Source organism: Pavona decussata, unplaced genomic scaffold (genome assembly GCF_977016875.1).
Source record: "Pavona decussata unplaced genomic scaffold, jaPavDecu1.1 SCAFFOLD_9, whole genome shotgun sequence".
NCBI classification, from domain to species: domain Eukaryota; kingdom Metazoa; phylum Cnidaria; class Anthozoa; order Scleractinia; family Agariciidae; genus Pavona; species Pavona decussata.
Genome location: NW_028145432.1, coordinates 2,994,958 through 3,012,262, shown reverse-complemented (window position 1 = coordinate 3,012,262; position 17,305 = coordinate 2,994,958). Strand labels below are relative to the sequence as shown.

Here is a 17,305-nt window from a genome sequence, read left to right as displayed (position 1 = left end):
TATAATAGTTTTATCTTATAGGACTTGCCTGTCCTTCATCATCATGTCGAAGGGTAGCTGTTCTGAGTCTGGCAAGTAGAAAACTGCAAAATAAACAAATTCAAAAAGTTTCAATCTATTAATTAAATAAATATATTATTACGACTGATACATTACAGGGGCACTGTCACGGAGATTTTGCTGTATGTGGATTAAACTACTTGAATATTTGATAAAGATATGTGGATAAATAAAATACCATACCATACAATACCAAGAACCTCTTCTCTAACTTGAAATTGCCCTAATACAGTAGAGCACGGAGAGGAAAATATGGAATGATTTCTCCAAATATAAGTTTTTAGCAATATTAAAAACTACACAGTAGGAACTTGAAAAAATTAGCCAATGTTTTAAATTTGAAATCCAGTTCTATTCTAGCCATCTGCAGCCAAAGATGAATAATACTAGTTTTTCTGCACTAGTAGGGGTTCTTGTTAACATAACTAAACCACTATTTTAATGTTTAGATCCATGCAATATGTTTTTTCTCTATTCAAAGTGACACTAAAAAATAGGTGAAACTGACTAAAGAAAAGTTTCTCTAAAATTATGCCTGAAAACAACTTCTTAAAGACCAGCATCAAACTCAAGTGTGAACAATGCAAACCCTATATTGGTTAGCTACATGCATTGTGTCTGATTCCTGTTATACTAAAAGAGCACAGATAATTTGTCTGCCACAAAGCCAATCTGCTTTGTTTGACAGCAACACCAGGTAACAGTGTTTTTTTTTTTTTGTAACATTCAATTTTAACTTTACACATACCATACACAAGTTTTATGTACAATGAACTCTAGAACTGAAAGCTATGATTCTTACATGTAATAAACGGTAAGTAGAGGGACCATCATAACTTTGTTTCTGGCTGTTTTGTAATAAGTATGAAATGAATCTTTCTAACATAAAGCTCAGTACATGTAACCTGCAGTGCGGTATCTACAAACAAACATCTGTCATGTGAGTGAACATACTATGGACTAAACACAACATAGAAACACAAAAATGCATAAATAACTGCAAGGTTCTTTCTTCTATTTAATCTTTTACCCACAGTTTAAAAATATGTTTCATGTATTCATATTAATTTATTCATCCTCCACCAGTATAATTATTTTAACCTCACAATATGACAAGCTCCCAGTTGGCTTGAAAGCTCAGTTGGTAAAGCACCACACCAGCATCACAGAGGTCATGCAAATATGGGTTCGAATCTCGTTTGAAACAAGCCTGAATTTTTTTCATAGTGCTTATATTGCATGTTTTACATGCCACTTGGCTTCCTTTCAGTTCAATTCTGTGTGCTTACCTTCTGATTTCTTTCAATCTGCCAACCAATTCATTTGCACGGGAGTGGTAGAAGTAACACTTTGCCAACAGAGGATCTAATGTTCTTCTGTTGTGGCTTAATGAACGCTGCATCAGCAATTCTGAACACTGAACTGCCTGGAAAAATGAAATAACAGCACACAAGTGAGGTACCTGTATTACCATGATTTGTAATTTCTTTCCTTCTCTAGTCAACCTTGATTCAGCTAACCAAATGTAGTTCTAACATTTGAATCTGTTGACAAACTTGATAAATGTGACCATACAGTGAAAGCTAATGAGTGGTGGTTTTCCTACAATACTGTGCATTCTTTAATACTTGGGAATGATCTTTTCAATAATTTCAGTAACATTAATTAACACAGGGGTTCCAGAATGCCAATTCGTGACACAAATGAAGTCTTAGATGATTTCAGATTTTTTTTGCAAAGAACAAACCATATAATAAGTTTTCAGCAATTTATCTACTACACAGTCGAAGAACTTGAAGAAATTGGCCAATATTGTTGCAATGTATTTCAATCCATTATAAGAGAGTTTGCTTACCTCATTATAACACTCTGTATCAATGAGGTGAATCAAAACTAACAAATGGAAATAAAATTCAACTTCTGGTAAAGTGGCAGCAGCTGCCAGTCGAGCACTGCGTGGTCTGAACGGTGTTGTAGGTTCTGATTCCATTGGCTAGAAAACAATAATAAGCAGAAATAACTTCATTTCCACAGGTTCATAGAGTACTGACTTAAGTATTGACTCATTAGAATGAGGCATTCTTTAACCCTATCAAGACCAGACGTTTTTGTCTTCTTAAGCTGGATCCCACCCCCTACATACAGCTGTAACTTCACAAGTAAAAAAGCTATGATAGTGAGACCTGGACGATCAAAAACAGGTCTAAAGATGTTTGCAATGTGAAGTGCAATGGGAAGTGATGACGTCATATATGACATGGTAATTACTTCATGATTGCCAAATGGTGGCCATCTTTGATTTCTGGACTTCTCCAAAACTTCAAGAAAGTGCAGAAATTGAACATAAAGTAATCAAAATCAATAAAGGAACACTCTAATCAGCAGCTAAAAACATAATAGTTATGGTAAGAAAAGTAATTTTTCATTATTTTGAAAAGGGATTTTCCATTTTCTGGGATGCTGGCTGTCAAAAAATTGGTTGCCTTGGTAACATCAAAGTCAATAAACAGGGACTGACATCATCATATGTTTCCCAGATAAATTTCTGAAAAAGTGCTGACAGAAGTTTCAGGGAGTTTGCTCAAATATCAAAAAAGCTATTCAGGTTCAAAGTCACCATAGGCAGAACCCCCCTCCCCAACCCCCTGTCTAGATAGGGTTTTATGAGATTAATTTCATGTACCAGTCACAAACTGGGGAGTCACGTGAGATAAGTGTGAATAGCCAGAGTAATCAGTCTTTAAAGGCAGGTGGTTGCAAAGGCAACAATAATTGGTAGGAATAAATATATAATGAACTAAAAGTCCCAAAGAAAAGAGGGTGGGCAAGTGACTCCCTAGTTCATGACTGGTATCTCACAGAATAACAGTGGAACTTAATAATAAATATTTGAATGTGCTTTACATTAACCAAGGTGGGTAAAGGCTTGATAAACTTGAACTTATAAGGTAAGCCTTGTTTACCTTTTAATACTATTTCAACACCAGTTCTACTCACTAGTGAGTCATGTGAGACTTTCAAGCAGTATAATCATGAGCAGAAATAAAATAAACACAACCGTATTATTCTCAAACAAGTCACAATTTGCTTCAAGAAACAACAATGAAGTGTCTATGGTGCAGAGACTGCACACCAAGCAATATTTGGGTTGAAGTCCATATTGTATAAACTCATATAATAACAAGACACCCTCAGAAACATATACTGGGCACTGATTACGGTGCAATAATGAATCAATAAAGTCTTCCCCAGAGAGTTACAAGAAAAAGTTTCAAGAACAAAGGCCTCTTGGAGTAATGCAAGGCACACATCTGGAGGTTTTCCAACAACAACTGGCCATAACTTTTGCTGACTGAAACAATGAGTTCCCTGTAAACTTTCCCAAAGGTTGTGGCACTAGTCCAGCCTGCATTACCCGCGAAATTATAGATAAAGGGGCCTTGCAATTTTCAGCCACTAATGTAGAAGCTTCCCCAGTGCTACAGGTGTCCCTAAAAGACAGAGGTCTATTCCTGACTTTTCAAGAATTGTTTTCAACCAGCAGGAAATGGTGTCAGTTGATACTGGTCAGTGATGCAGTTGGTCACCCACAGTTCTAATCTCACTTGTCCTCTCTACAAACAGCAGGACATAAACAGCTGAGGTGAATAGGCTGTGAAAACGAACTCAGACATGAGCAACCCTGGCCATGAGGTCTTCAAGAGTTTGTGAATATTGAACGAACATTTGTCAGGTTTTCACACAATAAGTTAAAAGACAGCAAATGCAGCGTCTGGCATCTCAGCCCTGATAACAAGAGCAAGACTATTGTTGTCGTAAGGATGAATTCATTCAGAGTGAAATCCTGGGGTAAGTGGAGATTTGAAAAAATTAATAACGAAAGTACGGACATCCCAAAAGTTCTTGCGCTTCAGTAGGGAGGGTTACAATTCAAACACACCCTTGAGAATGCAGCACGCCATGGTGTGGGCGCCAAAAGAAAAATGATTGGACAACAGCAAAATGGAAGAAATGGCACTCCTTACAGTATTGATAGCACTGTTTCCTACACCACTGTTACAAAGTTCAGCCAGAACATTATTATCCCATCTTCTACAGAGGGACAAATAGGATTAATGCCCTGTGTGCCATAGTGACCCCTACATTTCTGAAGGTACAATGTAACTAGCATATTGCTTTTTGGTAGCTATCTTTGATAGGCCTAATAAAAGTTGCCTTCAAGGTATCCCGGGACAAGTGGCATAGAATCAGGCACAGTTTCTTGTGCAATTGATGGAGTTCCTGTGGGTTGCTGGGAACGAACAGAGTTTCTCTGTCTGTTCAGAGTTGTATTGATGGCTGGATCAACATCTGCATTAACTTTGGCCACCAAGGGTGAGGTGGCTATTTCGGACATCCATGTTATGTGAAAAACGTTGACAGCAAAAGCTTTGGGATCTGCCCTGTAGGATACATAGGATGTAATTTGGCAATTGATCCAAGATGCAAACACATTTATGTTGGGAGTAACCCTGAGCTTGTTACAAGCAGTTGCAAATTTAAGAGTTTTGCTTTGGCACCACTCAGTGTACCTTCTGAATGTGTGTGACTCTTTGTCTTCCTCCATATTGTCACACCTGGGTAAACATGCCATAGCAAGCCACATATCTCGCTCAATGCACCAATTAATAACAGGTAAGGACTTCTGGGTCAGAAGTGATTTCTGTTCATTAATCAATGAAGTAAGCCAGTTGGCCGCCATTAAAAACTTGTCAATTTTTGTGCAAAGTAATGTTTGATATAGCCCTGAGACAATTCAAGATTGTTTGTAAACCTGTAAGTTGTCAAGAAAGTCAGTGGAAATCACTGCTGTTTTTCACCAGTTCCTGCTGTCGGAACTGGGATTTCTGAGGTAGCTTCCACTGACAGCCCTTGGATAAAAAAGCCTTGCAGCTCCAATCAGACTTTTGGTAGTGTCTACAGGGTTGTCCCTTCATGCTGTTATAGCAGTACCCAACAGCACTAATGCTTATTTTGTTCAAGGCCCAAATATTGTTCACTTGCATTTGCAGGTCATTTCCAAACATCAAAGATGTGCCTGGAACATGTGAGCCAGAGAGACCCACATAATCTTTGTCCAGATGTGGCTTAATCAAGTTGCTATGACGGTAGGTTGACAGATCAATCAGAACATGCCCTTGCAGTCTGAACAACCAGATCAGTGTCCAATTCCATGAGCTGGTGAATGTCAGAGTCTGACATTGGCTGCTTGGATTGTTTCATCTTTAGCAGGATTTCATTGAATTTGATCAGTACTGCGCCAATGGTGCCAGAGTTTCTGTGGCAAGCTTGACCTAATTATCCACAGCAGGACCCAATTTGTCAGCTCTGAGGAAATCCTCCACGATTTCTGTCAATAAGTCATTGATGGCTCCAGCTTGCTTGAGTTGAGCATGAGGTTTTGTAGGAGCCTAGTTGCTCCTGGGTTTTTTTTGGAACTATGTTTTTCTCTTTTTAAGGTCAGGGCCATTGTCATGTCCTGTTTGGCTTGAGTGAAGACGCTTAAGCAACTGGTTCATCACAATGAGTCTTGCATCACTCCAAGGGATTTGTTCCCGTTCTGCATCATTGTAAACATCAGGTCCTGACGGGGTATTGTTGAAATTGTCTCTTTGGATGTATGATTGTCCCTGAGGAGCTCATTTTTGGCGCCCACAGGAAACAGATCGCTTACATAACCTATCACGAAAAAACTATTCTTGGTTTTCACTCGACATCACTAAATTCTAGAATTCAAAACCAGGTGGCCTACAAAATTTTTACCTTCATTCAAGGAAAGATTACCTAAAAATGTGTCTTTTCACAATTTCTTAGCTCAATGTTGTACTTCCTTTTGAAAACAGAGCAGTTTCAATTTCTGTGTTTTCATCACGCCTGATATCAGGAGAACGGCCGGGACACATGACAGCTGTTCCGTATCTTAATCAAAGGCTCCTGTGAGCCAACTCGTGAATGCAGATGACACATAGTAATTGAAATTTAGACGGCTACGGAAACTTCCTTGAAAGCTAAAAGAAACTATATCTTTGCCCGATTATGTAACGAAAAATAACCATTCTTGTATTCTGAGGCGCCGATTAAAAAAATCACGTGTTTTTTTTATTCAAAGTTCATAGAAGCACGCCATGTGCAGCTACGTCATGCAAATTCGTGTCCCCGATGGTCCGGGGCTACTGGATTTTGCGATCGGGCTAGTGGATTCTAACCATCACTTGCCCGATGGGCAAGTGAAGTTTTTTTGGGAATTAAAATTACAAAATTACTGTAGGGCAAGCCGATCTCCCAAAGGGAAATCTGTTCAACAAAGTATCGCATTACATTTCATGCCCGACATAAATGCGTGAAATTTTTCCTTTGGAGTTCAGTCCACGTAATCCTCAAGTAAAAATAATGAACTATGACAAGCTCTTGCTAAATAAGAATTATTTATCGACCGCGTCCTTTTGCTTTCCCATAAATTACCAGTTGTAAATTTCGAAAATGAAACATTTTTCCTTTTGAAACCTCTATGAAAGCTGACAAGATCTTTAAGTGTTCATTTCACCAGAAATTTGCATAATTTTGTTTACGACGTCAATGATGCGTGACATGGCACGTTCCGCTTTCGCGTGAAAACTGACAAATTAAATTATTTTTTAATTAAATTATTTCTAAATTAAATTATTTTTAATTCTTAAAAGAAACCGCACTCTGTAGAAAAAAACGAAAAAAACCTATAACTTTGCTCAGATTCAACGAAAAATCTCCATTCTTACACTAAAATGATTGTCAAATTGTTCTCTACAGAATGAATGAGAGAATTCTGACGCGTCGTGAACAATAAATGTTCGCGTGTTTTTTCCACTAATTGAATTTAAAACTCATTCACTGCGCACGCCCGAAAGTTAACGACAGAACCGAACGACCGAACGACCAAGCGCACACCCAGCTATCGCTATAACTCGTTCATTGCGCATGCGCGCATTCACGAGTTAAAAATGACTCTTCGGGTGATTTTCAGCATTCTAAACAATTTAAGTTTGAGGAAAAATATTTATCTAAACATTCGAAAATTCACAAGGGAAAACAAACCTCTTTTCTGGCAAAAGTGAACTCCAGATGTTTTTCCTATTTCCGGCTGCCATGTTAGTGCCCCTAAGAGGGACACCAACATGGCTTCTCCATACTAAGCTCTATAAATTTGTACAGAACATTTTGTCAAATAACTTGACTACGGAATACCGCACAGACCTGACACTTGGACAGATTCCTTATTTATTTATCATCTATAACATGTCAATTTCTTGACTTCATTCATGGAATATTTTTTTTTTTCAATGGCGTGAAAGTGAACAGTGAGTGAAAACTGCCAATAGAGGAATGCTCTGGGTTTACGCATGCAACTGATCGCTCTGGCTACTTGCACATATCACGTGACTCACTAGTGAATAGATTGGTGACAAAATAAAATTATGTTAGATTTGAAGACACTTGCATTTGTATCACTGACACAAAGCTTTGATTTTACCAGACTGTCATCTGCTGAAATATACCCACCTCATCTAAGAATGCTAACAAGCCATCTCTTGCAACAGAGGCTATAAAGAACATACTAAGAGTGAGTCATGTGCTCAATGTTCATCAAGGCAGAATGTATATTTTCAGAGATATCAGAAATGAAAATAAGCCAGTGTATGGAGTGCACTGATCAGAATTGAAGCATGTAACAAGAAACAAATGAAAAGAGGACCAGATTCATTTTGTCATGATTGTTCAAATTAATAACATAATTTTTGAAAAAGAGACTAATTCTCATTATATACAAAATATTAAAAGGCAACTTACTCAAGTTTGTTCAAGAATTCCAAAACAGAATATTTAACAAATGAGCATACGCAATAAAAAGGCACTAAAAAAGTATCAAAGGAAACTCTGGTAGCCATAACAAATATAACATGTACAGTATGTAACAAATAAAATATTACAAGAAAAAATCAATGTTGAATATCAAAATGTTTGCCAGGGTTTGCTTATAAATTTTGATGTTTCACTTACAATTAGGAAAGAAACCACAGATGATCTTCCTCAGGATTGGATGAGTCAGCTTTTTCCTTGTGGCTGGAATGGATCTCAGCACACGAGTTAGGAAGCGTGGTTCTTTTGATGATACTGATTTCTCGATATATTTCACTTGATCTTTTAGGTCTAATATATAAATAAAAGATAAGATGGCCTCAAGGTCAGCATGACATAAAATAGATTACATTACCTACATGTAGATAGCTCTGTAAATACTTTTATTGTAAAACTACTAAGAAAATCTTTATATAATGGTCATACATATTTAGTGCTAGTGGGCCAGAAGAAGCTGCATGGCCCTGCTCCAAATGCATATAGCCCAAACAGGTGTATTTTCCTGGTCACATTCAACAGGTCACAAGTACAGGTCAACGTTAATATCGCCCGAACAATCATATTCAATAGTATCTCCTCTGGCCAACACAGCCTAGTGCACCTGCTCCCTCAGAAACATCGAGGTTGGTATAACATAAAAAACAAGAGGATATATGAAATGCCACAATTTTACACAGAACGCTTCAAACAATCTTTTATTCCAGCCATGTGTGGCTGAGCCAATAGCAATTTATGTAAATAGGGATCAGTCTTATACTCATTTTTATAGATTTTTCGATTCTTCCATTCTCCCAATTTTAAACATTTTTAAAAATTTTAAGGACCAATCTCACCAACAGCCAACTGCAAAATTGACTCAGTTCAACTATTTGACCGCTGAAATGCCTAAATCGACAACAGCATTAATATACTAGAGCTTTTTTTCCGGCATCTTTTACTATTACATGTTTTTTTTTTTGTCTTTCTGTTTTGTTTCCATTAACGGGACTCTAATAACAAATTTATGAGAGAAATATGGAAATCTAAAATTGAAGGAAATTATGAACTACAGGCAGTGGCCTTTTTTCTCTGATCCTAGAGAGAATTAGAAATGAATAGCTAAAATGTAACATGCCTAAATCACCAATTACAAATGAGTGGAGAAGACAGGACAGTTTCTTCCCTGCCCTCATGGTCAGAACCCAGTTTCTTTCCTATCAGTGCACCACAAAAGAAAAAAAGGAAAAAAGTAGGGAGACGCTTTACTTGATATATTCAGTAAAGTGCCCTTGCGCCCAATTTTTCGAAAGCCAGTGTGGCAAGTTCATGAATTACACTGAAAAGAAATCTAGACTTATGTTTAGAGTTACAGTGCGCCTCGTGGTTTTAAATCCCGATGAAACACTGTTTCAAGATCCCAAATTAATACAACAGCATTTACACCCTATCCTTCAATCCCTACCCCATGACGCCTTACCCCTCACACCCTACCCCTCACCCCCAGAATAGACCTGCCATACTAGTAGTTGGCACCTGCTTGGCATAGAACTTCGAAATTTGCAGAGTATCTTTGATGTATGTACATGTAGGATGTACACAGAATGCACCCGTCCCTGGATATCCCTTTGTCCAGCAAAGGGGAAATGAAAATTCTTCAGTCATCATTGCAAGCTCTCCTTCTCCTGCCCCCGTTGTGGCTCATGCCGTCGTGTAAAAGCAAGATTGGAGAGCTTACCTGCTGGTTATTGAAAAATTAGCTAAAGGATTTAAATATAATTTGTGGAATGTTGGACAAAATGTTTATAATGTTGAACAAACATCATCTAACGAGGGTGCTCAACTTTTAATTGTTGAATCAACAAATGCTGTATAACAATGTTAAAACTTTTAGCTGGGGCTTATGTCTAAGTCATTTCTTCAGGATGTAACACATCAATAATTCCGATACTCGATCAAAATCGATTCAAATCAATATAAATCGATGTGAATTAATCAATTAATATCGGATATTGATAAAAATTGATTGCCAGATTATTTGTGATTATCAATTTTGATCAATTTGATTTATCAAGGTTCGATTAGTGTTGATTTTGTTTGATAATATCAGAGAATGAAAGCTACTGTTTTTTTATTTGTGTAAGTGTTGGGAAGATAAGATAGACTCCGAAGACACAATAAGTTGTATCAAACCTGAACTATACTTTGTTTGAAAAATAGTTTAAATTTGCTTTATTTGTCTCTCCTGAACTTTTTTGATGCTGTAAAATTAAACAGTGGTAAGCATGCTTATCACTGTCCAAGCGAAGCAGTTATTCAACTTAAAAACTTTAATTACTGAGTTAATCACTGCAGATTACTATTGATTTCATCATAACAACAGTAACTTCATATAAAACTGATAAAAAACGCACTGATATGATCGTTGCGAAGAGAATGCACTGAAAACGACAAACAGTCTCTCACACTTTATGAGCGATTGTTTTCTTGCGGTATCCTAGAACAGTTTCTCAAAATCGATAGAAATTGGAGTGTTGTCCAATACACACCAACAGAATCCAATGGAATGGATTGGCAGTCAGTTAGGAGACCATAGGTGAATTGCATCTCATTAAGGGAACTTAGACTATTTTCGCTAAAGTTCGGTTTGAATACAGCTGGATTCCGGTCGTAAATTCGTACCAATGGTAAGATTGGTACCAATAGAGTGACTTAGCATTCCATTCGAACACCATCGGTGAACTGCATCTCATTAAGGGGACTTAGACTATTTTCGCTACAGTTCGGTTTGAGTACAGCTGGATTCCAGTCGTAAATTCGTACCAATGGTACGATTGGTACTAATAGAGTGACTTGGCATTCCATTGGTACACCATTGGTGAAATGCATCTCATTAAGGGGACTTAGACTATTTTCGCTACAGTTCGGTTTGAGTACAGCTGGATTCCGGTCCTAAATTGGTAACAATGGCACGATTGGTACCAATAGAGTGACTTAGCATTCCATTGGAACACCATTGGTGAAATGCATCTCATTAAGGGGACTTAGACTATTTTCGCTACGGTTGGGTTCGAGCACAGTTGGATTCCGTTCGTGCATTAGTACCAATGGTATGATTGGTACCAATAGAGTGACTTGGCATTCCATTAGTACACCATTGGTGAAATGCATCTCATTAAGGAAACTTAGACTATTTTTGCTACGGTTCGGTTTGAGTACAGTGGGATTCCGTTCGTCCATTGGTACCAATGGTACGATTGGTACCAATAGAGTGACTTGTCATTCCATTGGTACACCATTGCTGAAATGCATCTCATTAAAGAACTTAGACTATTTTCGTTACGGTTCGGTTTGAGTCCTGCTGGATTCCGTTCGTCCATTGGTACCAATGGTAAGATTGGTACCAATAGAGTGACTTAGCATTCCATACGAACACCATTGGTGAACTGCATCTCATAAGGGGACTTAGATTATCTTCGCTACAGTTCGGTTTGAGTACAGTGGGATTCTGATCATCCATTGGTACCAATGGTGCGATTGGTAAACCATTGGTGAAATGCATCTCATTAAGGGGCCTTACACTATTTTCGCTACAGTTGGATTCCTGTACCTGGTCAATTGTATGATACTGCCCCTGCCATCCCTAGTTTTTTTTAGCGTCTTTTGGTTGATGGTGTTTTAATAATTATTTGTATCATGGGAGGTGCCTCACATGGGTCCTAGCGTCCCGTTCGCACCTGTCCTTTTGACCCTATCACATTTTCTTTTTTTCATATCTTTCTGGCTGTTTATTTTGCTGTATGTAATATGTGTAATGGTCAATAAAGCTGTTAAAAAAAAAAAAATCAAAGGTTCCTGTGAGCCAACCCGTGAATGCAGATGACACATCAGTAATTGAAATTAAGATGGCTACGGACACTTCCTCGAAAGCTAAAAGAAATTATATCTTTGCCCGGTTATGTAACGAGAAATAACCATTCTTGTACTAAAAAAATCGTTTTGGCCCTCCTGCCCGGCTTTCCGGTGAGCCCACCCATAAAAATCGCCAGCTACGCAGGCTACTTTGCTCGAGCTGATCTCACGAAGGGAAATCTGTTGAACAAAGTGTCGCATTACATTTCATGCCCGACATAAATGCGTGAAATTTTTCCTTTGGAGTTCAGTCCACGCAATCTTCAAGTAAAAATAATTTGAAATATGACTAACTCTTGCTAAATAAGCATTATTTCAATGAAAGCTAGTTGTCTGTATTTTGCTTCATTATTCAATGAGCGTACCAAAAAGGTTTTGTTCCTGTACACATGCATTTTACTAAATCCTGCATGGTAAAAAAATCGGTGAGGCCTACAACAAATAAGGCCACTAGTGCTAAACATACATGTACATTAACGCATGTCACGTAAATAATCTATAAAAAATCGTCTTGTTTATTCAAAGATCTTGCCGAAACTTCAGTAATTGAATGTTTAAATTTAATTATTTTTAAATTCAATTATTGTTAAATTATATTATTTTTAAATTCTTAAAAGACACCGCACTTTGTGGGAAAAAAAAAAAACGAAAAAATCTATAACTTTGCTCAGATTCAACGAAAGATCTCCATTCTTACAATAAAATGATTGTCAAATTATTCTCTACAGATTGAGTAAGAATATCCTGATGCGCCGTGAACAGAAAACTTTTGCATCTTTTTTCCCACTAATTGAAATTAAAACTCATTCACTGCGCATGCCCAAAAGTTAACGACAGAACCAACCAACCAACCAAGTCAAAAAGTCCACCATCACTATAACTCGTTCATTACGCATGCGTGCATTCACGAGTTAAAAATTGGTAACAATGGTACGATTGGTACCAATAGAGTGACTTGGCATTCCATTGGTACACCATTGGTGAAATGCATCTCATTAAGGGACTCAGACTATTTTCGCTACGGTTCGGTTTGAGTACAGTTGGATTCCGTTTGTGCATTGGTACCAATGGTACGATTGGTACCAATAGAGTGACTTGGCTTTCCACTGGTACACCATTGGTGAAATGCATCTCATTGACACATGTAAGCCATTTGTACCTTGAACGAATGGTTGACTGGTACCATTGGTACCAATTGTACAAATGGAAAAGTAGTCAGTCGATTGGTTAACCATTGAAATCTGCATTCCATTGGTACACCATTGGTGAAATGCATCTCATTAAGAAGTCTTAGACTATTTTCGCTACGGTTCGGTTTGAGTACAGTGGGATTCCGTTTGTCCATTAGTACCAATGGTACGATTAATACCAATAGAGTGACTTGGCATTCCATTGGTACACCATTGGTGAAATGCATCTCATTAAGGGAACTTAGACTATTTTCGCTACGGTTCAGTTTGAGTAAAGCTGGATTCCGTTCGTCCACTGGTACCAATGGTACGATTGGTATCACTAGAGTGACTTTGCATTCCATTGTACACCATTGGTGAAATGCATCTCATTAAGGAAACTTAGACTATTTTCGCTACGGTTCGGTTTGAGTACAGTTGGATTCCGTTTGTCCATTGGTACCAATGGTACGATTGGTACCAATAGAATAGGCATTCCGCCATTGGTAAAATGTATCTCATTAACACATGTAAGCCGTTTGAAACTTGAACGAATGGTCGATTAATACCATTGGTACCAATTGTACAAATGGAAAAGTAGTAAGTTGATCGGTCAACCATTGGAATCTGCATCTGAAAACAAACGTCATGACTTGAATATGTGTCGATCTATAAGCAAAATACCCTGATTCTTTAATGCCATGAGCTGAAACAAGCGCGCTACACATGAATATACCTCGTTCTTTAATCCGTGAACCTGAGCAAGCACGCTACACATGAATATAACTCGTTCTTTAATCCATGAACCGAAACAAGCGTACTACGCGTAATATAACTCGTTCTTTAATCCATGAACCGAAACAAGTGCACTACGCATGAATATAACTTGTTCTTTAATCCATGAACTGAAACAAGCGTGCTACGCATGAATATTACCGGTACTCCTTCTTTAATCCATGAACTGACACATGCGCGCTACACGTGAATATACCTCGTTCTTTAATCCATGAAGTGAAACAAGCGCGCTAAACATGAATATACCTCGTTCTTTAATCCATGAGCCGAAACAAGTGCCTACCCATGAATACAACTTGTTAAGTTTAATCCATGAACCTGAACAAGCGCGCTACGTATGAATATAACTCGTTCTTTAATCCATGAACCGAAACAAGCGTGCTATGCTTGAATATAACTCGTTCTTTAATCCATAAACCGAAACAAGCGCGATACGCATGAATATTACCGGTACTTGATCTTTAAACCATGAACCGAAGCAAGTGCGCTACACATAAATAAAACTTGTTCTTTAATTCATGAGCTGAAACAAGCACGCTACACTTGTACATAACTCGTTCTTTAATCGATGAACCGAAACAAGCGCGCTACATATGAATATACCTCGTTTTTTAATCGCAGAGCCGAAACAAACGAGCAACACATGAATATAATTTGCTCTTTAATCCATGAACCCAATTAAGCATGCTACGCATGAATATAACTCATTCTTTAATGTATGAATCGAAACAATTAGCACGCTACACGTGAATATAACTCGTATATTCATGTGTAGCGCTCTTGTTTCGGTTGTTCGTGGATTAAAGAAAGAGATACATATTTATATGTGGCGCGCTTGTTTCAGTTCATGGATTAAAAAAGGGTATATACACGTGTAGCGTGCCTGTTTCGGTTCACGGATTGAAGAACGAGTTTTATTTATGCGTAGCGCACTTGTTTCAGTTCATGGATTAAAGAACAAGTTATATTCATGCGTAGCCTGTTTGTTTCGGTTCGTGGATTAAAGAACGAGTTATATACACGTGTAGCGCGGTTGTTTCGGTTCATGGATTGAAGAACGAGATATATTCATGTGTAGCGTGCTTGTTTCGGTTCATGGATTAAAGAACGAGATATGTTCATGTGTAGTGCACTTGTTTCAGCTCATGGATTAAAGTGCCCATAATGGAATTTTTTTTATTTTCTTATCTGAATCTAAACATCACCTGAAGAACTTCCGCGAAAAAAATTTTCGATTTGCATAAGACGCGAATTTTTTATGAATTTTACAAATCTTTGAAATCCTATTTTATTGCGGTCAATCCGCCCTGCTGATAAGAATGCCGACGGGCTCACAATAGGGCCCTGTGACGTACATTCATGAACTCTTGTGTCCATGCACTCACTTGACCTTCAGTAAAGTCTGTTCGCGGCAGAAAGAAAATCGTCAGATTCACCGGTAGGAAGGAAAAAATTAGCTCCAAATAAGTATATTCCATGGCAGAAAACTTATCTGACACGGAAAGTGAGCAAACCGCTAAAGAGAGCAGCTACATGTAGGACGAATTTGAAAGCGTCGAAGTCGAGATGAGGTGATAGATGGCGTCCACGAAACAAGTAATACGCGTGAAGATGATGATACACTTGAACCGTACACGGACGAGCCGATAGCAGACGAAGAATGGCTAAAAAGATATCGCAAGGAACAAGAGGAGAAGCGACGACTTGAGGAAGATTTAATGAAACGCTTGGAGAATAGAGTGCGTGTTAGTGGATGGTAAAGTTCTCACCTTGCATTTTGCATACGCACTCTTCATTATCATCTGTCAAAACTGTGGCCAAGTACTCACATACATTCGAACGAATTATTTTTCATGTAGGTGTACTTGTGGTAACTGTAGCCGTGATCTGCTAGCAAATATCAGCGAGTGCTACTGCTGCAAGAAACTCGAAGGCAATTGGGAAGCGCTGACTAGCGACATTGTTCTCGCAGAACTACAGGAAGGACATGTGTTGAACTGTGATAATAATAATATTTGTATACAACCTTATTCCATCCATTGATACTAAGATAGTATCTTGAGAGACCTTGGTCTTTCCTATAAAGTTTACGAAATCCATTGTATCTTTTAGGCGCATACGTCTTGTGAAATGTTCGAAGTCTAACAAGAGTTGGCGTCTAATGTAATTTGCGTCTGTCACCGGTGTCTGGACAAATTTGAGACCTTTAGAAATAACACTAACAGGCTGTCGCTAAGTTGTTGGTTTGAAAAATTCTTTATAAATTTCTCGTGTTTTTCTCTTTGTGTCTCAATCCATTTTTTAGCCAATTTTTTTCTGCACTCTTTGTGCTTGTTATTTGTTTTGTGCCCTTTTTTTATTTTGAACCCCCGTTGTGGTGGTTAGGTTTTCAGAGATAACACTGTTATACTTCTCAACATTTTTATTGTTTGTAGAATTCTGCAACACATGTGCGTACAATATTTGTTTGAGCTCCTTGAATTCTTGCTGCAGTTTATCTACCTTATCTACATCATGGTTTACAATGTTTTCTGTGTTGGCCGAGTGCGACTGTTCTCGCATCGATCTATTAACATCAGTGCTAGCATTTGTGCTAGTATTTTTTGAGAGCTTGGTCTCAATGAAACTCGACGGATCTCACGATCTATGAGAATATATACCAAAACAATTACGCCATATTTTATAAAACTTGCAACGCTTAGAATGTCACAAGCGGGTGGGAATATTTATCGAAAGCTTACCATTCGCTTTTCCCTGCTCCTCTTCGAAGGTGGCTCTTGGTCTTCGTCTTCCTTTCGCTTAGCATGTTTTGAAGGATAAACACAAACGCCGATGTCATCCTACTTCAGTTCATGTTTTAAATTTAAACCTGAATTCATCAGCTTTGTGAAATCCTCGTCATTGAAGTGCATCGAGCACAAGGACGAGGTCTTTCCAGGCGTCCACATCTTCCTCCTCTCCAGCACAAAATCGATCCATTTCTCTCGCCTCCTCAGTCTTTGCTGGCATGTGGTGCCAAAGAAAGGAATCCTGTGCATGCTCGTTCCATTCGCTTCGTCTTTGATGTTTCCACATCTCGCTGCAACACATCTTTCCAGCATTTTCGAGAAACATGCAGAAATACCGCGACTTGTTTTCAGTGAGATTCAGAGAAAGGCTGAAGTCACGTGTTCCTGAATCTACATCACAGCTCTTGCTAAACCGAGAAGAGACTAATGCGAATGGTGGGCCAAAATGGCGGCAAATTTGAACGTCTTATAAAATTCATTAAAAATTGGTGTTGAATGCAAATCGAAAATTTTTTTCACTGAAGTTCTTAGGGTGTTGTTTAGATTCAGATGAGAAAATAAAAAAAATTCCATTATGGGCACTTTAAAGAACAAGATATATTCATGTGTAGTGCATTTGTTTCGGTTCATGGATTAAACAACGGGGTATTTTCATGTGTAGCATGCTTGTTT

General features: G+C 38.1%; 1 protein-coding gene across 1 annotated transcript in view; it reads right to left on the bottom strand.

Moving 5' to 3' along the window:
• Positions 1 to 17,305, bottom strand: part of LOC146488565 (26S proteasome non-ATPase regulatory subunit 3-like) — a 31,132-nt gene that overhangs the window by 12,484 nt on the left and 1,343 nt on the right. Inside the window, exons 2-6 of the mRNA XM_085118460.1 lie at positions 8,134 to 8,283; positions 7,636 to 7,676; positions 1,916 to 2,053; positions 1,350 to 1,486; positions 29 to 83 (exon numbers count right to left, since the gene is read on the bottom strand). Coding sequence (XP_084974586.1) covers positions 29 to 83; positions 1,350 to 1,486; positions 1,916 to 2,053; positions 7,636 to 7,676; positions 8,134 to 8,283 — 521 coding nt within the window. The remainder of the gene's footprint in view (positions 1 to 28; positions 84 to 1,349; positions 1,487 to 1,915; positions 2,054 to 7,635; positions 7,677 to 8,133; positions 8,284 to 17,305) is intronic.